A 24429-nucleotide genomic window follows, 5' to 3' on the forward strand; every position below is an offset into this window, starting at 1 on the left:
TGTCTGCGCCAAACATGATGCCAAATTAGACTATATCTCTTCTGCCTGCACATGATCCATATCTCTCCACTCCCTGCATATTCACGTGTCTATCTAACAGCCTCTTAAATGACACTATCGTATCTGCTTCCACCACCACCCTGGCAGACCGTTCCAGGCACCTAAGACTCGCTGTGTAAAAAACATGCCCCACACATCTCCTTTAAACTTTCCCCCTCTCACCTCAATTTAATGTCCTGTAGTACTTGACATTTCTACCCTGGGAAAAAGATTCTGTGTCTACCCGATCTATGCCTCTCATAATTTTATAAACTTCTATCAGGTCTCCCCTCAGCCTCCGAAAATGTTGGAATCCATTATTAATTAAGGAGTGGGAGACATTTAGAAAATCAGAAGACAATCATGCAAAGTCAACACGGTTTTATGAAAGGGAAGTTGAAAAATTTATTAGAGTTCTTTGAGGATATATGAACAGGGTGGATAAGGGGGAGCAGTCTTTGGATTTAGAGAAGCCATTCAAAAGGTGCTACATAAAAGGCCACCGCACAAGGTAGGAACATGGGATGGGTGTTATATATTAGCATAGTTAGAGGATTGGTTAACTGGCACAAAGCAGGGAGTTGGGTATGAAGGACCATTTGTGGGGTGACAAACTAACTAATGGGCTGCCACAGGTATTGGTGCTGGGGTCTGTAGTATTTACAGACCATGTTAATGACTTAGATGATGTGTCTGAGGGGCCAAATTGATTGAGTACACAAAGAAAGGTGGGAAACGAAGTTGTGCTGCAAAGGACAGAAAGGCATGCAGGTACAGGGGTATAATATGGGGAAGTGTGGTCATGGTCAGAAAACTACTGTGTAAGCAGAGAGAGACTACTGAAGGCTCCTGGGTTTAAAAGACTTTTAGACAGGTACAGGGATAGGAAAAAGATTAGAGGGATAAGGGCCAAATTCAGGCAAATGGGACTAGCTCGGGTAGGCAACTTGGTCAGCATGGACGAGTTGGGCTGAAGGGCCTGCTTCCATCCTGCATAACTGTATACCTCTATGGGCGTTCTCATCCACGAAACGCAGAAAGTTAGAATGCAGGTACAGCAAGTAATTAGAAAAGCAAGTGGATTATTGGCCTAGTGGGGACGTCATACAGGGAGGGCATTGGTGATGCCACTCCTGCAGTACTGGTATTGGTATTGGTTTATTATTGTAACTTGTCCCGAGGTACAGTGAAAAGCTTGTCTTACAAACTGATCGTACAGGTCAATTCATTACACAGCGCAGTTACATTGAGTTAGTACAAGTGCATTGATTGTAGTACAGGTAAAAATAGTAACAGTACAGAGTAAGTACAGTGAACGTGTACTGCTTACACATCCAATCTCCTTATTTACTTGCATTGAAGGCAACTCAGAGAAGGAGCACCAGGTTAACTCCGGGGTTGAAGGAATTAACCTGTGAGTGAAGGTTGATTAGGTTGGGCCCACGGTCATTGCAGTTCAGAGGTTGGGGAGGTGTTCTCACTGAAACAAAAGATTCTGAGGGGACTTGACAAGGTGGATAATTCCCCTCAGCTGGGAATCTTGAATGGAAGGTATAGTTTCAGAATAAGAGGTCTCCTCTTTAAAGTGGAATTTCTTCTCTCAGGGGACTGTGAATCATTTGGAATTCTTCACCTCAGAGACTTGTGAAGCTTGAATCATTGATTAGAATCCAGAACGAGGCAGGCAGATTTTTGGTCAATAGATGAATCAAGGATATGGAGAACAGGCAGGAAAGTGGAGATAAGCCACGATCAGACCAACCCTGATCTTATTGAACAGAAAAGCAGACTTAAGAGTCGTCAAGGCTGACTTCTGATCCTATTCCTTATGTTCATATTTTCTTAAGACCCATCTCCTTGACCAAGTATTTGGTCACCCACTTTAATGTGATCTTACTTAGTTTCAGTTTTGTTCAGTTTTGCCCTTATGAAGCTCCTTGTGATATTCAACAGTATTCAAAATGCTGAATAAATGTAAAATGTTGCTGGGTCAATCGTTTTTCATAAATGCATGCACATCCTTACCCTTGTAGCTCCAGTCACATATATATCCACACCAGCCTTTAAGAGAGACAGATACAAATCAATTGCTAACCTCTCAATTTGCACCATTTCTGAACATCATCCAAGGTGCCTTCCTGTATAAAATAACTGAGTTGCTATTTTTCTGCTCTCACAGAAAGATCCATTGTTGCTTTGTTTTAGTCTCAGTAGCATAAAGCTCAGCAAAATTCATCCTGCTTTAGTCTACCTTCTCCCTTTAATCAGGTATGGTGTTACTAAATACATTAGGTGACAGGGAATCCGTGAAATGGCTCATTCTCAAGTTTAGTAAACACTTAGTAAAACTGTCCATGCCAATGAGATTCAGCACAGCATGGTGCAGTAAAGGAACACGGATAACTGTCAGATCAGAGCCATCAAATATTCAGAATTGGTCACTGCCCACAATCTAGAGAAATATCAAACGAGCCTTTCAGAATGGAACAATCGAGAGTCGAGTCAATCAGAGACTGCAGTGGGGAGGGGCATGGACAGGATTTGTTACAGTGAGGGGTTTATCAGTGTTACAGTGAAGGTGTTGTGTGTGTCAGATTGCTACTGTGAGCGTGTGGGGTGTATCAGTGTTACAGTGAAGGTGTTGTGTGTGTCAGATTGTTACTGTGAGTGTGTGGGGTGTATCAGTGTTACAGTGAGGGTGTGGGGTGTATCAGATTGCTACTGTGAGGTTGTGGGGTGTGTCAATGTTACAGTGAGGGTGTGGGGTGTATCAGATTGTTACTGAGCATGTGGGATGTATTATATTGTTGCAGTGAAGGTGTAGGGTATATCAGATTGTTATAGAGAGGGGTGTGGGGTATAACAGTGTCACAGTGAGGGTGTGGTGTGTAACACAGTGTTACTGTGTGATGTGAGAGTAGGAAGGAAAGTGGTTCAACGAGATGCGTATAATGACCTGCACTGTGCTGGGTGCTGTATCACAGAGGATCTGGTTCTGTTCTTGTATTGAACTCTCTGTCCCAAAGAGCAGCAAGGCTGAGTGCTGAGCACTAGCAGTTGTTTTTGACAAGCCTGTTGTCAGTGAGGAAGAAAGAATGAATCAGAGGCTGAGTTGCTATTACACAGTGGTAGATTTTTTCTTTCACCTCCTGAATGGGCATTTGGCAGAGCGGATCACACATCCTTTACACAACCTGCCGGGTTATCACTCCTCTCTGGGCTCTTATCTCACTTCTCAGAAATCTCCCAAAGTGATTCACTTATAATGAATTATTTTAGGCACTTTCGCAGTCGTTCTACAGTGAGGCAGACTGAAGACTCTGTGATCAGCACTGGTGAGGGATCAAAGCTCGAGGTTTTTAAATACAACCTAATCCGGGGCGCAGGGAAGTTGTTTTTGGGAATGAGAAATAGTTGCTGGAGGCATGGAACTGGTGGTTGAGACGGCATCAACTTCCTGGGCCTGAGAAGTCTCCTTCTATATGTTAGGAAATTGTGAACATATAATTGAACACCACCTTCTCAAGGGCAATTAGGGATGGGCAACAAATGCTGTGTAGTTCTGGTCACCACACTGTAGGAGAGGGTGCCTAGGAGGTTCACCAGGATGTTCCCTCGTTTGGAGCATTTCAGTTATAAGGAGAGATTGGATAAACCATTTTATTTTCCCTGGAGTGCAAGAGGCTGAGGGGGGACATGATGGAGAGGATAGATAGGAGAGATAGTTAAGAATCTTTTGCCCTTAATGGGGTGTCTAAAACAAAGAGGGTATCGGAATAAAGTGAGAGGTGGGAGGTTTAAAGGAGATCTGAGGGGAATTTTTTCTCACAGAGAGTGGATGGGATCTGAATCTGCTAACTGAGGGGGTGGTGGAGGCAAGAGACCACCTGAGAAGCATCTAGACAAGTACTCGAATTGCCAAGGCATAGAAGGTTAAGGACCAATTGTGGGTTAGTGGGACTAGTACAGATAAGGGTTGGCATGGAGATAGTGGGCCACCGGGTCTGTTTCTCTGCTGTACACTCAAGGACTCTGTGACTCTAGGCGGACTCTGCAAACCAAAGGTGCTCACTCTGAGTTAGAATTCCAGGAAAAAAAGGTTTGCATTTAAACAGTGCCTCAAAAAATTCAGGGAGAATTGAGGATGGCCAATAAATGTTGACATTGCTGCCAATACCCATGTCTTGTGAATGAATTTAAAAAGCCAGGCTACGTGTTTAGAAGGAGGGAGACAGATTTATCAATGTTGGTGAACTGTTTCTCTCTCCACAGCTGCTGACTGTCCAGCTGAGTATTTCCACCATCTCCCGCTTTTAGTTCCGCTTTGCATCCAGTCACATTTCTTTGCTGTTATGGGAATGTCGGAAGAAGAGTGAGTTACTCGGTTCCTGCTCTGCCGTTTAATTAGATCATTACTGATCTTGAATTCTTCTTGTTTTTAATCCCATAGTACTTAACAAACAAAATTTATTCAGTCCCGGATTTGAAGTTGCCTTTGACCTCGCCCCCTTGTCCCACATCAGCAGCTTTCTAGCAGAGAGTTCAGAGATTTTCTGCACTCTGTGTGAAGAAGTGCTTCCTGATACTGAGATAATAATTTAAGTCTCCTTGGTCTGGACTCTTCATCAGGGGAAATATTTCCCCATTCATCTGCCCAGTGGAATCCCTCTCACACCTCCGGACATCCCAATTCACTCACAGCTTAATTGTTAACACTTGAGGGATTACAAGCCCTGTCTATCCAATCTGTCCCAATAGCAAGCAGTGAGAGGGCCATGATTCGAAGGTTGAAAAGGTCCCAAGACTTTAGATACTGGATGCGAGGAGACTGAGGGGAGACCTGAGAGAGGTGTACAAAATTAAGAGGGATCTAAAGACACTAGATAGTAGCAAACTTTTCCCCAGAGCACGGGTATCTAGAACTAAAGGTTTGGGGTAAGGGGTTCAGAGGTGATCTGAGGTGGAACGCTTTCACCCAGGTGGTGGTAGGAACCTGGAACGCACCGTCTGAGGAAGACACTTTCACAACGTTTAAGATGCATCTCGATGAGCACTTGAATCACCAAGGTAGAGAAGTCTACGGCCAAGTGCTGGTTAATGGGAATAGTACAGATGGATACCTGATGGTCCCAACTACACAGTGGGCTGAAGGGCCTGTTCCTATGCTGCGTGAATCTATGACTTGGTCTCAGACTACAAATGGGTTTGGAAGGGCTAAGGTTCGTGAAGGATGCCAAGAATTAAACTAGAATTCTGGAACGTTCTCTGTCACGTTTGGCTCTGTTACCAGGACCCCATTGCTCATGGGAAACAGCCAATTGTATATTTCTCAAAGACAACTTTTAATCCAGAATCAATGGATCTATTTATAAAATGGACCTGCTGAGAAATGGGGGAAGCTTCCTGGCACAATAAGATCGCTGTCTGTTTTCAGTGTTACAGTGAGGGGTGTGGGGTGTATCAGTGTTACAGCAAGGGTGTAGGGTATATCAGTGTTACAGTGAGGGGTGTGGGGTGTATCAATGTTACAGTGAGGGGTGTGGGGTGTATCAGTGTTACAGTGAAGGGTGTGGGTGTTCAGTGTTACAGTGAATATGGGGTGTATCAGGTTGTTACGGGGAGGGGTATGGGTGGAACATTGTTACAGTGAGGGTGTGGGGTGTATCAGTGTTACATTGAGGGTGTGGGGTGTATCAGGTTGTTACAGGAGGGATATGGGTGCAACAGTATTACAGTGAGGGTGTGTGGTACGGTGTTACAGTGAGGGTGTGAGGAGTATCAGATTGTTATAGTGAGTGTGTGGGGTATATCAATGTTATAGGGAGGATATGTGGTAATCAGTGTTACAGTGAGGGTGAGGGGTCTAACAAATTGTTACAGGAGGACAGTAGGGCATATCGATCATATGATTTAATTTAAGATTGTTTGGAAGTTGTGGTTGGTGAAGAACAGCGAGGCACCAACCAACCCTCCCATACAGTGAAACACAACAAAAACTCAACCTTCCATTTCAAAATGAAAAGGAGATTTTGCTGCTTAGATCTCTGGAACATTCTGGCTGTTTGCTAACTGAGGGCCAAGGACACTCCTGAATTGATGAACGGGAGTGAGGAAAAGATATTGCAGATGGGCAGAAATCAGGACCCAGGCTTTAGGCCCAATGTTCAGGTTTCCATTGCCCTATGTGGGGCTGAGCTGCCGCCAGCTTCAGGTACATTTGCGATTGGTCTGGGCCCATCTGCCACCCGTGAGGCTGAGCCACGTCTACCTGTTCCGGCAGTGCCTGGGGCCCATCAATCTCAGCCTTGCCGCAGGCCTGTCTCGCTTTGTTTCCTCGTTCCAATCCATCAGCGCCTATTCAGCCCTTAGATTGCAAATCTTTCCCCTCTCTGCCTGATTGATTGAACTTGTCAGCATCTCCTGAACACTTTTATTTTTCATTTTCACATGGCCTGCCTCGTTCCAGAGCTGCCGGTCCTAAGCTGCACCGATTAAGCACAGTCTCTGAGGGACAGGTTATTGTATTCATAGAGATGCTCTTTCATGGCTAAGGGCAGGGTAAGGGTGCTTTCACAGGTCCTGTTGTGAAGTGACTGTTACCAGATGCCTCTTCTCCCTCTGGCTCAAAATTTGCAAGAGAGCAGTTTTGTGAATGCCATTTCTGGTCAATCCCTTTTTTTAAAAAAATACTCACTCACAAAAATCTTTGTTGCTAATGATAGAAACTGTAACTTCATTGATTTTCAATGAGTTCTTTACATCTATCCCTGGTCGCAACACTACACCAACACACTCATTGCCCTCTTTGCCCAATAATTCCCTTCCTCCACTTTCCTCTGTCCCGTTACCATGCCAACACCGGTAGTACCCTTGCCTCTGGCTCAGAACATCACAACATTCAAGAGTCAATGAAAATCAAAAAGACTGCAGATGCTGGAAATATTAAAAAAGATTGGAAATCCTTTGTCTTTCCTCACTCAACCTCCCTCTCATACTCTCTTCTTTTGATCTCTTTTGCATTTCATTTAATTCTTGTCTCTGTCCAAAGCTCTTCTCTGTCAACTCTCTCCTTATTCACAACTGTTTAACCTTTGGTCTTTTAATCACCTTTTCTGAGAACACTCAGCATGCAGGATCTCGACCCTGAGACATCAACTGTCCATTTTCCTCCACTGATGCTGCCTGACCTGCTGAGTTCCTCCACCATTTTGTTTGTTGCTCCAGAACACTCAGCAGACCAGGCAGCATCTGTGGAGAGAGAAAGAGAGTTAATGTTTCAGGTCCAAGATCCTTTTACGTTTTTACGTCGCACATTCCCACTTGATTGCCCAAAGGGACTACCCATGGTACCAAGGGTAATTTGGGTAGAGCCATGGATTTTGAAGATAGGTCACTTACAAACTCATTGAATGCAGAACAGGATTCTTAGTTCTTCGAGGAGAGTACCTCAGTATTGAGCAAGACTTGCTTTCACTTCAGTTCTATGGGTTCCGAGTGACTGATGAAGTCGATGTGGGGACAGGAGGTGGCTGTAAGGTGGTGCACACCTTCTGCTGGTTATGCTGGACTTCTGTGTGCTCCTGAACCTCGAACTCAAACTTCTCGGTGTCAGCCTGGATGCTCCTTCTCTCCTTTGAGTGGTCAGGAGCCAGGGATTCCCCAGAGTCAGTGAGGATGATGCATTTTCCAAAGAAGCTTTCAGCACATCCTTGAAACTTTTCCTCTGTTTGTCTGGTAATCTCTTCCCGTGACAGAACTCGGAATGGGATGTCTGGTTGGGAAGTCAGGCATTGGGTGTGCCAACAATCACCCTGCCCAGTGGACCCAACTGACTGCAACTGGGGCCTCGGTGCTGGGGATATGGGCCCAGCAGAAGACTCTGATGTTGGTTCGCTTGTCCTTCCAGGGTAGTTGGAGGATTCTGTGCGGGACGTGTTGGTGGTATCTCCCCAATGCCTTGAGGTGTCTGCTGGAGCAAGTGCGAGTCTCAGGAGGGCAGGGGTAACCACAATCTTTCTGCCACGTTTGAGGTCATCATCTTCAAGCACCCATTTCCTCAGTAGGCTGGAACCTAAACAAATCCTGACCCTGTCATTCAGAGCTGAACTGAGGCCTCACAGGTGAATGTAGAAGATCCCATGACACCAAATAGTGAAGGTTCCTGTTGTCCATGTGAGCTGGGCCAATATACAACCCCAACCATCATCACTGATAACAGGTTATCTGGTCCTTATTGACTTGTTTGTCGAAACTCACTGCGCTCAAGCTGGCTGCCGTAATTCTTAAACTACAAAGAACTGGATTGGCCATAAAACTCTCTGGAATCTCCTAAGAACATGGAAAATCTGCCTAAGTCAAAAGTCCATTGTTTCTCCCAGTCTGGCTCCACTTTGTCTCACATAATCCAAACAGGCCGTCCCCGGGTTATGAATGTCCAACTTACAGACATCCCCACATGTGATCGAGCTCCCAAAATATTATTAAACTCAAAAGCCCAACATACGTACATACATTTGTTCCTACAAACAACAGAACCAGTTTCCTCTCTCTCTCCACTTAAGATAAGAATTTTTCTTTACAAGGTTTCTTTATCAGTCACATGTACATCGAAACACACAATCTTTGCATAGAGTGTTCTGGGGGCAGCCCACAAGTGTCGCCACGCTTCCGGTGCCGACATAGTATGCCCAAACTTCCTAACTCGTACATCTTTGGAATGTGGGAGGAAACCGGAGCACCCGAAGGAAACCCACGCAGACACAGAGAGAACACACAAACTCCATACAGAGAGCGGCGGGAATTGAACCCGGTTCGCTGGTGCTGTAATAACGTTGCACTAACTGCTACACTACTGTTCAGTAATTGTTCTTTCTTATCAGTCTTGTGTGCTTGTGATACCATTCATTACAGTACTCTTGAGCAGTCGTTAGCATACTGAGTGATTTTTTTTGTGTATTTTCCAACTTATGGACAAAATTGACATGGATGTCTGTAAGAACGAAATCCATTTGTTACCCAGAGACAGCCGATATACTGAAAACTAAAATGTTACATTCCGAGAGAATTTTATCCAATATATATTTGAATGAACCACTGCTAACTGCTCACTGAGGAGCCTGTTCCACAGACTTACCACTCTCTCACTAAAATATTGCTTCTATGGGTTAGTTTTAAGTTTGTTTCCCTTTAAGTGTGGGCCGTGAGCTCTGATTCTGCTGTTCTTTGGAATCGCCTTAGATTGTGGATGCACTCATGGTTCACAGTTAAATAAACCGCATAAGTCCAGAGGCTCAGCCATGCTCTGCCTTTTTTTCATTATCCAATTCCTTTGGTATTCCCAAATCAGCTCTCAACCTTCCCTGTCCTCAGGGAGGTAATTGGTAATTGGTTTTTTATTGTCTCATCTACCAAAATATAATGAAAAGTTTTTGTTTGCACGCCATCCTAACAGATCATTCCATACATAAGTACGTCAAGGTAGTACCAAAGGAAAAAGCAATAACAGAATGCAGAATATAGTGTTATAGTTACAGAGAAGTGCAGTGCAGTTAAACAAATAAGGTGCAAGGGCTATGACTGAGAGATCAAGAGTTCATCTTTATTGTACAAGAGTCTTATAGCAGCGGGGTAGAAGCTGTCCTTGAGCCTGGTGGTGCATCTTCTCAAGTTATGGGAGTCAGGTGTTCCAAGAAGCCTCGAGGGTCTCAAGGTGTTGCCTCCGCTTGCTCCCCAGGTCTGAGTCGGGCTGCCTTGCCGTTCGGTCTGATGCGCCGGGAGTTAGCATGTGAAGGGTACCCCATCGAGCTGCGGTGCCCAGGGAGTGACGTCATAATGATCGAGAGCGCCAACTACGGGCGGACTGACAACAAGATCTGCGATGCAGACCTCTTCCAGATGGAGAACGTCGAGTGTTACCTCCCCGACACCTTCAAGATCATGTCACAAAGGTAGGACAGTGGTTGTGGGGGATGGTCACATACCTTGCTTTAAATGAGGTCCAAGAATGTGGTGCTGAACCCTTTTCAGTTATAACTGCATTAAGTACTTTGATGTTCTATCTCACTTCATACCAAGGAGTTTGTCCTCAGTTGAAGCAGAGGTGGGCAATAATGATACAAAGCAAATAGCAACTTTATACTGTCCCAATTTCAATGTCATACATCTGGGCTGCATTGTTTGTTTGCACCTTTATATTCCTGCTTGCAGAATAAATGGATAGAGACAGAGCTATCTACAGGACATCCTTCATTGAGGTACCTCTCAATTAATAATCAGTGTCTGGTACAGCGATGTATCAAAGTCTTCCAACATTCTTATATACACAACACTGCTTCCCTTGGATATAACTGTGAAATAACCCCATACAAGCCATCAACTACTTACATGCATGAAATTGTACAGTTACTTAACTACTTATGTCGATAAGTGGTGGCAATTGGTAATTGATAATTGGTTTATTATTGTCACATGTACCGAGATACAGTGAAAAGCTTTGTTTGCGTGCCATCCGGACATACTGTAAGTACATCAAGGTAGTATAAAGAAAACAGAATGCAGAATCTAGTGTTAGTTACAGAGAAAGTGGAGTGCAGGCAGACAGATAAAGTGGAAGGGCCATGATGAGGTAGATTGGGAGATCAAGAATTCATCCTTATCATATAAGAAGTCTGTTCAAAAGTGATAACAGTGGGATAGAAGCTGGCCTTGAGCCTGGTGGTACCAGCCTTGGTGGTTCTCAAGCCTTTGTATCTTCTGCCCAATGGGAGGGGGGAGAAGAGAGAATGACCAGGGTGGGAGGGGTCCTTGATTATGTTGGCTGCTTTCCCAAAAATTCAACCACTGTAAATTCGCTTGATCTCCTTTGGTTCACTAAGTATCCACTCCAGGTGCTAATGTTTCCACCGGATCACATCTCCAGCTTGGCCTCGTATACATCGGTCTCAAGATCTCTTCTGCAATTGTTGCCTCAATATAATTGTCTTTATAATTTGAGCATATTGTATTATCTGTTCTGGATCGCCACCATGTTGGCGTCTTTATTCCCTGAACTGACCATCTAAGACCTAACACGGAGACCAATAACTCATCAATAACTACAGAAGTTACAGCTCTATGTTATAACATTATTGGATACCTTAAACTCTACTTTGAATGCTGCTTGAAGCTCTCCATCTGCCTTCACACTGCCTTGTATCCTGTGATTCCTTCTCTGACTCACTGTAGATACCTATTGCCATGTTTGAAGTCACAAAGTTATTTCCTCTGACTTCCCATTAAGATGCATGAGATCCACGGTGACAGCCGATTGGATTCAGAATTGGCTTGCCCATAGAAGACAGAGTGGTAGTGGTCGATGGGTCTTATTCTGGATGGAGGTCTGTGACTAGTGGTGTTCCACGCTTAAGAAGCTCTTAGGTGGGCACATGAATGTGCAAAGAGTGGAGGAATATGGATGTTGTGTCGGCAGAAGGGATTTGTTTAGTTGGGGGTTTAATTAGTTTGGCACAACATCGTGGGCCGAAGGGCCTGTTCCTGTGCTGTACTGTTCAATGTTCTACGTTCTATGGGTTCTCCAAGAATTTCAGTTTTGACATGCATTTAAGCTGAGAGGGGGAAAGCTTAAAGAAGATGTGCGGGGCAAGTTTTTTACACAGAGTGGTGGGTGCCTGGAACGGGCTGCCAGGGGTGGCGGTGGAGGCAGATATGATAGTGGAGGTTAAGAAGCTTTCAGATAGACACGTGAATATGCAGGGAGTGGAGGGATGTGGATCATGTGCAGGCAGAAGAGATTTTGTTAAATTTGGCATCGTGTTTGGCACTGACATTGTGGGCCGAAGGGCCTGTTCCTGTGCTGTATTGTTCGATGTTAACATGAGTGTTTTCAGTCTCTCCTGGTGTGTTCTGTCCATCCCAAGTGATCTGGCATTAATAAGGCCATACCTGTTGTGACATCCATCAGAGGATCTCCTCAGCTTTGGAGATCTCTGCACAGTGCAACGAGGCCCTCCCGTAACTCTCTCTGCTCTTGACTTCAGTGCATTCAGCAGCCCTATAAACAGCAGGAGCTCTTTCCCTGAACCGGTGGACTTGTCTCTCTCTCTGTACCCCACTCTGCTATTCACCTCACTGCAATGCCTTGTGCCGAGCCTTTTGCCTCTCACCTTGTTTGTGGAGTCTTCTTGTGTTGTTCAAACACCACGCCCTCACTGAGTTCACCAACCAGCTTGTTATTTGCTCCACAGGTTTGCTTCTCAACCTCTGGTCACCTCTATCGGTGTTCCTCCAATCAATAACTTCCCTCTTAGCACTTCACTGCTATCACTCTCTTCATTTCTTCACACACGGTAGGCAGATACCCATCCCTCACTGTCTGATACCTGAACAATCAGCACTGTGACCCTACCACACTTGAAGAATGCCTTCAGTACTCTCTTTATGCTTCCTTAGGTATATCCTTTCTCAACATTATCCACCCTCATGTCCAGAGCTGTTGCATTCTCAATCCCTGCCACACTGCTTCACCACTGCCGTAAGAAGAATCATGTTTTCTTTGCCATACAAAAAAGATGTTGGAGTCATAGAATAAAACAGCATGGAAACATTCATCCCAACTGGTCCATGCCAACCAAGATGTCCATCTAAGCTAGTCCCACTTGCCCACGTTTGGCCCATATCCCTCTAAACCTTTCCTATCTGTGTACCTGTCCAAGTGCCTTTTAAATGTTGTTAATGTACCTGCCTCACCCACTTCCTCTGGCTGCTCGTTCCATATACTGACCACCCTCTGGGTGAAAAAGTTGCCCCTCGTGTTCCTATTAAATCTCTCCCCTCTTACCCTAAACCTATGCCCTCTAGTTCTTGATTCCCCAACCCTGGAAAAAGACTGTGCATGTTCACCCTATTATTTTATTATTTTATTTTAAGTGATATTATTTTATCACTTCATTATTTTATCCACTGATGTTATTTTAACACAATTTGGGTTTGGATAAACTACTGTCCTACTTCTTCCCGGGAAGGTTTGCTTAGCAGCAAACAAAAATCAAAAAATGTGCAGATGCCAGAAATCTGAGACAAAAACAGAAAATGCTGGAAAAACTCAGCAGGTCAGGCAGCAGCTGTAGAAAGAGAAACAGTCTATATTTCAGGTCAAAGACCCTTCGTCAGAACTGGGAAAGAGACACACTATGATGCTGAAGGAACTCAGCAGGCCAGGCAGCATCAGTGGAGAAAAGCAGGCGATCAATATTTCAGGTCAGGACTTTTCTTCTGGAGTTTGCACGTTCTCCCTGTGACTGCGTGGGTTTCCCCTGGGTGCTCCAGTTTAAAAGAAGTGTCCTGACTGCCTGCTTTTCTCCATGGATGCTGCCTGGCCTGCTGAGTTCCTCCAGCATCATAGTGGTTTTCATCCAGATTCCAGTATCTGCAAGCCTTTGTTTCTCTGGGAAAGAGAGAGATGCGTTAGTTTTTGGTAGGAGGGAGGGTGGGGGAGGGATGTGTAGAACAAAGGGAATGTCTGCGTTAGGATGAATCAAAGTGGCTTAATGGGGACAGTTATTAGCACATTAAGCTACTGGGCCTGTGTGATGTGTTGTTAATGGTATGGTGGTGGGGCTTACCTGGAAGGCTACAGTTACATGTGTGGGATAAAACAGAAAATAGAAAATGCTGGAAAAACTCAGAAAGTCCAGCAGCAGTGAGAGGCAGTGACTGTTTCAGATGAGGAACCCTTCATCAGATACACCTATCTAATCTACAAGAACCTTATATTTAAATAGCTGATTGTAGTTAAAATAGGAAAATTGATTTTGAAAGTTCTTTGCACTGGGGACAAAGGACTCTGAGGTACAGAACTGTGATGGTACAGTGGCATAACAGAAGAGAGGGGACAGTTCCAACATTATATATAATTAATGCTGATATAAATGCTGAGTTGACAGAAAAATGATTTAAGTTTAAGTAAGATTTGGTATACTGAAAGTTTGTACAGGCTTAAGATATTTTACAATAATTAGAGAGATGTTGATTCTGCCTAGGAGAAAAGAAATGGAGCAAATAACACAGACCATTGGACATACCAGTCACCTCCAGCCTCACAGGACCTGAATTTTCCTCCATTTATTCACGTATACATTAGTCTGCCAGTTCAGACTCGAGTCCATTACTTGCATTTCTCTCCACTCTTCTTCCTTTAAAACATATCTTTTTGGTGAAACGTTTGGGCATCTGTCCTGGGACCAGGCACAGAGGCAACTGTCAGGAAGCTCCAGTTTTTGGGAAACACATCAGCACAGCAAGTTCCCAGAAACAGCAGTGCAATAACGTACTTGGAGATAAAACAGAACTTGGTGGAAATACTCAGCAGGTCAGGCAGTGTCTCTACCCTGCAATCTGTTTAGAGATATTGGTCAAGGGGCAACTATTGATCAGCCCACCAGGGGCAACTCTCCTGCACATCTTGGAGATGGTGCCAAGGAATCTTCTAATGACCAGCTGAGAGAGTAACCAGATTCTTCATATCTCATATTAAAGATGGAACTCTGGCTGTACCCAATTCAGTACCACCCGCGCAGTGTCATACTAGACCCAGTGGTCTTATCCAATGGCTACTTGCGTGGCTTTGAGGTGCTGATAATCTGCTTATTTGTCTACATGGATTTCCTCGGTTGATTTTAAAGCAGAAGGTGATTTGAGCTAAAAGGCAGTGAACAGTTTTAGAACGTGGAAGATAGAACATTACAGTACAGTCCAGGCCCTTCGTCCCACGATGTTGTGCCGACATTTTATCCTGCTCTAAGATCTATCTGACCCTTCCCTCCCACATAGCCCTCCATTTTAGGTGCAGCTTCTTCACCCTACCCTCTATATGAAGAGTATCCGCCCAATTCAGCCCCACTTAACGTGTGGAGAGATTCACGGCGCCACTTCCAGTTTGTTTGCCTTTAGATGAGATTCCTGGAGTGGTCGCTTCCCTTCAGGACTTGCTCAGAAACTATCCACACACCCCAACAAGTGTAAGTAAGCAGATCACAATTATATGCTCTCCTCTTCCTTCCTTTCCTCACTCATCCCTCTTCCCCCAATCTCTCTCTCCTTCAGTTTCTCTCTCTCCATTCCAAACCCCTCCATCCCTTACCCGTTCTCCGATCCCTACTTCCTCCCTCCTCTTCTTCCACCATCCCACCCATTTTCTCTTCCTCCATTTTCCTGCTTTCTCTATCTCTCCATCCCCACCTCCTCCTCTCCCTCCATCCAGCCCCTTCTCCGTCCCAACCTGTCTCTTCCCTTTCTCTCTCCCCCACTTTCTCCCTGCCCTCACGCTCCTCCACACACCCTCCTCGCGCACGCTCTCCACCTTCACCTCAAACCTCTTCCCACCTTCACCCTCTCCTCTCGCCCTCCGAACCACCCATATCAGTAACCTGAGAAACAGGACGATGGACTGACTAAACTAAGTTGTCTGGCAGTCTCAGCATCTGTGGTAATACATGGGCTCTGATCAATATGTTGTCTGCGCTAAACCTCAAGTGCAATCAACAAAGCAAAACTTGCCAATAGATCAATACAAGCTACATCAATCAGTGCGGACCATTCATTACACCTTGGCGCCAACTGACCGAGTTGGGAATGTCTGCTGGCGGTGGTTCGGGGATGTGACTTGACAAGTGGTCTGAGTGATGTTGAATCCAATCGATAATACTCGTGGGCCAAGATCTTCCAAAAGCCACTTCCTATCGGGATGTTCTTAAGGATAATCGAGGCTAATTGAAGCTTCCTGTGTTGAAGACAGACCTTTCACAACGCAGCATTTACCCAAGCACACAATGACCTCAGGAGTGTTAGAAGGGCTGGTGCAAGGGGTGTGTGGCTTTGGGGGAATGGATAGACAAAGCCTCTGTAGAACCATTCTGCACCCTGCACGGTTTCAACAGCTGCACCCTTTCTTCTGGTCCCGTCTCCTACTTCTGTAAGTTTCCCACGTTTTTATTTGTATGCTTAGCATCAGTCCTCCACCCCGTTGTATGAAAAGATTTGCGATAATGCAACACCTTCCAGTATCTCATGCTTGTCCCAAGGTTAGCCTACCTCTTCTGGTCCCTTCAATAAGTATGAATTTCACCACCCCCCTGCTTAATTTTCAAAGTTGAAGAGAATGCGGACCATGTGGTTCTCAACTTAGTTACACCTCACGTTTCGGTTAGTTATATCACCTTAGTTATATCACCAGTACGAACAATGAGCAGTCTACTCCCTCATCATCTGTTCCGTCCCTCCGAAAGTGAGAAGACAAAAATTCCAGAACCTTTTAGAATGAAAGATTTACTTGTTCTTACTTACTTATTACAGCATAGAAGGAAACCATTTGGTCCATCAGGTCTATGCCTGCTCCCAATCCCATCACTCCCATTCTCCTGTGAACCTGCAGCTGGTTCTCACTGTCACACGCCCATCTCCACCCTTTTTGGACCTTATGCCTCACACCTATATTATTGGCAACTTACAGGGGCTAATTGACTTACCAGCAAATATGGGAGGAAACCGGAGCACCCAGGGGAAACCCAACGCAGCCACAGGGAGAACGTGCAAGCTCCACACAGGCAGCACAGGAGGTCAGGATCGAATCCAAGAACCAGGACCCTGGACCTGTGTCAGCAGTTCCTACGTGGAAAAAGTCCCTTCAGTTCTGCTCCTCCCCATCCCCATAACACCCAATGATTTCACAAAGTACTCCCTGTAGGGATCTGGGCTGTCCTAGTGTTCCTGGGGATTGCTAACAACCTTGTGGCTGGGGCAGCAATCATGACAAGTATTTTGTTTGTTTATTTTTACGGTACTTTGGTGAACTTTCTCATAGAGTTACCTCAATATTACGGAAGCCTTATGGATCGCCTGTAATGATCGGGAGCCCACCCCATCTCTCCCCCCTCCCCGATAAGGTTTCACACTCCGGTTTGGGAATTGGTGTTTGGAGGTTTCCCAATCAACATCTTCTAACAAGTCATCTTAACTACTTTGCTCTTGCACCCATCCTTCTGAACATACACCACAAGTTGTGACTTGCTTCTTAATCATTGTTTCTTTGAACCTGTCCATCCTTTTCTTAGCAGATGGAGAGGTCCAAACTGAAACAGGCCCTTCAGCCCACCAGAGCTGCCCAGTTACACCGATCTCTCATTAATCACTTTTTTTCATTTCCTCCCCCCCCACATTCTCATCAACTCCCCCTAGATTCTACCACTCACTGACACACCAGAGACAATTTACAGCTGCCAGTTCACCTTCCAAACTCACACATCTTTGGGATGTGGGAGGAAACCGGAGCATCCTGAAGAAACCCACATGGATTTATTCATTGACCTTCTCCTGTGTACTCAGAGGGGTAGTGTAGATTTGGAATTCACCATCTGAAGAGGGGTGTGGATATCTAGTTGTTTAGTGTTTCTAAATTGATCCCACTCCCTCTGTTCTCCATACTCTTTGATGCCTTTTGTGTCCAGAATTCTATCTCCAGTATCTCCTGCTTAAATGTGCTCAGCATCTTGGTCTCCACAGCCCTCAGTGGTTGAGGATTCTCCTAACCTCAGACCCACATGCCTTACCCTGTACTCTCAGACTGTGAACCCTCATTCTAGACCCTCCAGACAGCAGAAACCTCCCTGCGTTCAGTCTTGAGCCCTGTCAGAAGCTTGTATGTTTCAATGAGATCCCCTCTCATTCTTCTAAACTCTAAAGAATACAGGCCCAATCTCTCCTTATGTAACAGTCCTGGAATTCCAGCGATCAGTTATGTGGGCCTTCACAGCACTCCCCTTTATGGCAAACGTATCCTTTCTTAGGTAAGGAGACTAATACTCCAGGTGTGGTCTCACCAAGACCCTGAAGTAATACATCCTTGCCCCTACCTCAAAATTCCTTGTCATCTGCTAGTTTTTACATTTCTATGTTCTAATGTCTGTGTTTTAGGCTTGTGTCCCATATTACAACACCTCACATCTTCCACCACAGAACTGCATCTGCCACATACCCGCCCATTCTCTCAGCTCTCTTTGTCCCAGGATGTTTGCTATTTGTTTTAGTTCAATATCATTAGCCATTTTTGATATTTCCCTTTGATATCTGTCCAGGTTGATTATTTTTGATTAAAGAGAATAATTTCTATTCAATGACTGTAACATTTTACCATTGCTTCATTTACAATTCTGAGGGAATATTCACACCCTTCCCCCTCCCTTGCCATGTAATTGAGACAAACCAGAACCAGAGAACAAATTTTCAAAACAGGTAGACAAGGTGGTGAAGAAAATGTTTGTCACTCTTTGATTGCAAGAGTTGGGACATCATGATACAGCTGTACAAGAAGTTGGTGAGACTGCACTCGGAGTATATTGTGTGCAGATAAGGTGAATGGTCAGTCTTTTTTCCCAGGTAAGGGAGTCTAAAACTGGAGGGCACAGGTTTAAGGTGAAAGAGGAAAGATTTAAAGGAGACCTGAGGGGCAACTTTTTCACACAGAGGGTGGTGGGTATGTGGAACGAGCTGCCAGAGGAAGTAGTAGAGACAGGTGTAATTACAATGTTTAAAAGACAATTAGACAGGGACATGGATAGGACAGGTTTTGAGGAATATGGGCCAAATGCAGGCAAATGAGATTATCTCAGTTAGGCAACTTGGTCCACATGCACAAGTTGGGCCGAATGACCTGTTTCCCTGCCGTATAACTCCATGACTCTATAAAATGAGGGCTGTGATTCCATGGTGAAGATCAAAAGGAATTACTTCCCTCGAAGGCTGATGAATCATTGGAACTTCTTAGCCCAGAGGGCTGGAGGATCCTGAATCATAGGTAGATTCTTGGACTGTAGAGGAGTACGGGTAGAAAATTGGAGATCAGCAATGATGTTATCGAACAGCAGAACAGGCTTGAGGCCCAGATGTCCCACTCCAGTTCTTGCCTCTTATATTCCTAAATCTCTACAGTATTATAATACCAGAACCCTACTTATTGCAACCAACATTATTTAGCATTTGGTCAGTGGGCATACACGTATCAAATCCCCAACTGTGATTTCTGTGAAGTAAATCTGTAACGATTATCCATACAAACGGCTGATATAAATCTGGACTATCTCAGATCTATCCTTGCCTTTTGTGTTTATTTTGTCTCTAACTTTGGATTTTAGTAACTTCCAGGATTTGGTGTAAAAGTAACTGTGGATTGGTGCTTAATTTGTCCCTTATCTCCTTTTCATAAAAAGTTTTCCCTTTCACACATTATTGAATCTGGTTAGCACAGGTCCCATTTCAAGATTAATGTGAATACTCATTGCTGCTCCTGGGCTACATGTTAGCATTCTTCTTGTGTACCTGTGGTGAAAACGCCTGGGTAACTGCTTTGCCTGCCATCAACCAATGGGGAAAACGTTCTTGGTTAGTGGAGAATGATTAGTTGCTCTTCATTTTGTCACCCTCGGGCCTTGGAAGATCGATCACCCCAGGCACACAATGAACAATCACGCCATTGACACATTGATATATCAAACAGTTCACTCACTGATCAATCACAACCCCCATGCATTGTTCTCACACTGATTGGTTGCAGCGTGCAGCCACTGATTGGTTGCAGTGTTTGCTCTTTGGTCCATTGCATTACTCACTCACTACATCATATTGTTCTGAATTCCCCTAACAGTGGGCTTAATAATAGTTGAAAACGGCATCAATTGATAGGAGGCTGAAGGGCTACAAAGATGTATAAGCACTAAGGACGTTAATTTTGAAGCAATCAAGCAGCAAAAAAAACCCTGCAGATGCTGGAAATTTGAAATTTAAAAAAAAGACAATGCTGGGAACTTTTAGTAGGTCAGGCAACATCTGTAGAGTAGAAACAGAGTTAATGTTTACATTTGTTGACCTTTCATTGGAAGTTCTATTTTTAGCATTCACTGTTCTTAACCCAGAAATGGTATTCAGTGCTAAAGTACGATTTGCAAAATAGAAGTGTAATTGTGGTACAGTTGCAAAGGAATTCGCAAATCATTAAAAACTGTGACAAAGGATTAAAGAACCATGAAAGTGATAAGTGCTGGGCTCATTTCTAGAGCAATAGAATTCAAAAGCAAAGAAGTTATGTTAAACTTGCATAGAACTTTGGCTACATCGCACAGGGACTTCAACCTATATGCTAACTCTGTATCTCTCTCCACAGATGCTGTCTGACCTGCTGAGTGGTTCCAGCATTTTCTGTTTTTATTTCAGATTTCCAGCATCTGCAGCTTTGTTTTATTTTCAGTTAATCAAAGTCAAGTTTATTATCATCTGCACAAGTCCATGTGTGCACAGGTGCAATGAAAAACTCACTTGCAGCAGCATCACAGGCACATAGCATCAGACAAGCAGCATTCACAAGAAAAACATAAATTATGCACAATTTTTACAAGTGAGAACACAATTAGAAAAAAAAACAAAGTCCATTGTGGAGAGTAGCCTGAACATCGAACTCACTTTAGTGTGGTTGAGGGAGTTGCATTAATTTGTGTCAGGGCAGCGAGATAAGCACATGAGTGAAAAAGAAATATAACGTTATTCAGGAGGGATGAGATGCAGCACCCAGGAAGAATATTCATTCGGACTTTGACACAACAGCACAGTCATGATAGGCCAAATAGCCTGTTTTTGTGGTTTAAATTCCACATTGTTTAAGCTGAAGCAGGCTTCCCAAGCTTTGTGAAGTAACTGCAAGATGTTCCGTAGTGATTTTTCTTGGGTTAATGACTCTTGATGATAATGGCCGCATCCACTGCAGATGAGCACATTAAGAACCTCACACCATCCAACGTGGCACTAATTCCAGCTTGTGTGAACGTAGAAGTCAAGGCTTCAATAAACCAGTTGGCCCATCACAGTTAATCCCAACTGTACCTTAACACATGCTACAAAACACAAGTGTGCGTGCGCTCACACCCACGCACACTCATAAACACCTGAACGTACGCATACAAATATGCTCACTTAAACGCAAACAAGGAATGCTGATAACATACAAACACGTGCAGGCATGGGTTAGATCCACACCCCCGCGAGTGTGCAGAGGCGCTCGTGGACATGTTAAAGGCTGGCTTCCTTTGCGGCTTAACAGGGAGAAGCTCATAAAACAAGTGCCTACAATGAGTCCACAGGGGATTGAAGACGAGTCAGACAGATCGAGTGCCAGGAGAGGTCATGTTGTATTCATCCCCCTTGATGCTCCAGTTGAGAGAGCAGTAGTGTTTGGGAAGGCTGAGGTAACTACACCTGAGGAGCGGAGACCTGCTCAAGGGTCCCTGTGGGAGCAGTGTTGTTTGGTTCAGCTTTCTGAGGCGTGACTCGCCCCTGAATGACTGGAAATGGAATTTCGATTCATTTCATGCTGCAGTTTGCTTTTACAGTGAAGCCTCGAGGGACCGCAGAGCGATGAAAACAATGGAATCGATTTTTTTATTCCTAACGATATCTTCACTTCCTTTAACAAATGCCACTGCGCCTCGCAATGATGCACAGAGTGGAAAGTTGATATCTGAACCTATTTCATTCCCTCTCCATTATATTAGCTCTGTTGTCTGAACAAAGATTGAGAACATTGTGAACATTAATGTGCCGTGGCTCTCCTGTCTTTGATGTATTTTTTTCAGACAGCCTTCGCCCAATTGTTAACACATCCCCAATCTGCACCCTGCCCCCACTCCTGCTGTGATGTTTCCCAGTCTCCAGTCCCTCAAACCATTGCTGTGGCCCCAATCCCCTTTCCCACTGTTGTCTCACCAATCCCTAGTTCTGCCACCGTGATTCTCCGCCCTCAATCCTTCTTGGAGCCTTGCAGCCCAACGGCACGAACATTGAGTTCTCCCACTTTACGTAATTCCTCCCACCCACCCCCCCCACAACCCCACCCCCCCCCCACCATACTTCTTCTCCTCTTCCCATTCCTAGCCTCTTTTTTTCCCTCTCTCTCCTTCCCTTTGACCCATCCCCCGGTGGATCTGCTCTCCCCTCCTCCCCCGCACCTGCCTATCACTGTCTCTTACCCGCATCTACCTATCACCACCCTGTGCCCACCCCGCCTCCCCTCTTTTGTCCACCTATCACTGCTCTGCTTTTCCCTCCTGCATACTGGGCTTCCCCTTTTCCTGAAGAAGGGCCCTGACCCGAAACGTTGACCGCCTGCTTTTCTCCACGGATGCTGCCTGGCCTGCTGAGTTCCTCCAGCATCATCGTGTTTTTCATCTAGATTCCAGCATCTGCAGTCCTTTGTTTCTCCTCAAGCCTCCATCCCATTGTGTTCCCTAATCCTGCTGTTGTGAACCCCCAGGTCTCTGTCCCTAATCCCAGTGCTACTGTTGTGTTCCCCAGGCCTCTGTCACAGCCTGAGGGATCTGGTGCTTCTATTTTGTTGTGATGTTGTGTTAGAACATAGAGCAGTACAGCACAGGAACAGGCCCTTCAGCCCATAATGTCTGCGCCAAACACGATGCCAAATTAAACTAAATCTCTTCTGTTTGTACACGATCCATATCCCTCCATCCCCTGCATATTCATTAGTCTATCTAACCACCTTTTAAATGCCACCAACATATCTGAGTTTCCACCACCACCCCTGGCAGCCCATTCCAGGCACCCACCACTCTCTGTGTAAAAAAACTTGCCCCAAGGGAGCACGCAGTCTCCGCTGGCACCCTGGTTGAGTTCTATACTCGGTGGGCCCCTCAGGGGATCGCGTGTGTCGTGGACAGTACGAACGCGATTTTTATTTGAAGTGTTGCGTGTTGCGTTAGCGGGTGTAGTGTTGTGTGTGTGTTTTGTTAGTATTAGTTTGCATTATCTACTGTAGTTATGTAGTTGCTTAGTTTCTTCTTTTCTGTATTAGTTGTAGTGTATTGACACTGGTTGTCCTTTTTGTAGAGCTTTTAGCTAATAAGCGTTTATAAAAAAAACTTGCCCCACACATCTCCATTAAACTTTTCCCCTCTCACCTTAAACGCATGTCCTCCTGTACTTGACATTTCTACCCTGGGAAAAAGATTCTGAGTGTCTACCCTTTCTATGCCTCTCACAGTTTTATAAACTTCTATCAGTTCTCCCCTCAGCCGCTGACCCTCTGATGCTCCAGAGAAAACAACCCAAGTTTGTCCAACCTCTCCTTATAGCTCTAATCCAGGCAACATCCTGGTGAACCTCTTCTGCACTCTCTCCAAAGCCTCCTGTAATGGGGCAACCAGAACTGCACACAATACTCCAAGTGCAGCCGAACCGAAGTTTTATACAGCTGCAATATGACTTTCTTACTCTTATACTCAATGTCCCGTCCAATGAAGGCAAGCGTGCCATACAGCATCTTTACCACCCTATTTACTTCCACGGTCACTTTCAGTGTGCTATGGACTTAGAACATAGAGCATAGAACATTACAGCACAGTACAGGCCCTTCGGCCCACAATGTTGTGCTGACATTTTGTCCTGCTCTAAGATCTATCTAACCCTTCCCTCCCACATAGCCCTCCATTTCTCTATCATTCATGTGGACCCCAAGATCTCTCTGTACATCAATGCTGTTAAGGGTCCTGCCATTAACTGTATACTTTCTTTATTAAGTGTATACGGTTCTTGTGTGTTGACTAGGATTGCCTTAATGCAAGATGTTAAGTGTGTCCAGGTAAGTTTTTTTTGGAGAATCCCACTGGAGACTGGGCAGAACTCGACCTTATCTTGGGAAATGAAACTGGGCAGATGGTGGAAATGTCGGCTGGGGAACACTCCGAGAACAGTGACCATAACTCTGTAAGATTCAAGGTAGCTATGGAAAGGGATAATGTTTGTACCTCGAGTTAAGGTCTTGAATTAGGGGAAGGCTGATTTCAATAGTGTAGGAGAGGACCTGGTGAAGTAGATTGGGAACAGATGCTTGCGGGTAAAAAGACAGCTGGCAAGTCTTTTAAAAAAGAGTTAGAGTTTAGAGCCAGTGTGTTGCAATAAATGGCAAAGGTGGTGAGGCTAGGGAACCTTGGATGACAAAGGGTATTGAAAGTTTGATCAGGAAAAAAAAGGAAACAAATGGTAGGTATAGGGAAGTGCAATCAAGGGAGTCTCTTAAGGAATATAGAGTGTGGAGGGGTGAACTTAAGAAAGAAATTAGGAGAGCAAAGAGACACCATGAAATGTCCTTGGCATGTAAAATCAAGGAGAAGCTCGAGACATTGTATAAGTACATCTGGCGCAAGAGGGTAGCTGGGGAAAGAGTGGGTCCCCTTAGAGACCAAAGTGGTAATCTATGTGTGGAGCAGGCGATGTGGGCAATGTCCTATATGAACACCTTGGATCTGTACTCACCAAGGAAAAGGATGTGGAAGATAGTGAGTT

At 44.8% G+C, this 24429-nt stretch overlaps 1 protein-coding gene across 1 annotated transcript in view; it reads left to right on the forward strand.

Moving 5' to 3' along the window:
• Positions 1-24429, forward strand: part of LOC127584935 (adhesion G protein-coupled receptor L1-like) — a 347006-nt gene that overhangs the window by 120477 nt on the left and 202100 nt on the right. Inside the window, 1 exon segment of the mRNA XM_052041960.1 lies at positions 9773-9986. Coding sequence (XP_051897920.1) covers positions 9773-9986 — 214 coding nt within the window.

This window comes from Pristis pectinata, chromosome 31 (assembly GCF_009764475.1).
Source record: "Pristis pectinata isolate sPriPec2 chromosome 31, sPriPec2.1.pri, whole genome shotgun sequence".
In the NCBI taxonomy this organism is placed as follows: domain Eukaryota; kingdom Metazoa; phylum Chordata; class Chondrichthyes; order Rhinopristiformes; family Pristidae; genus Pristis; species Pristis pectinata.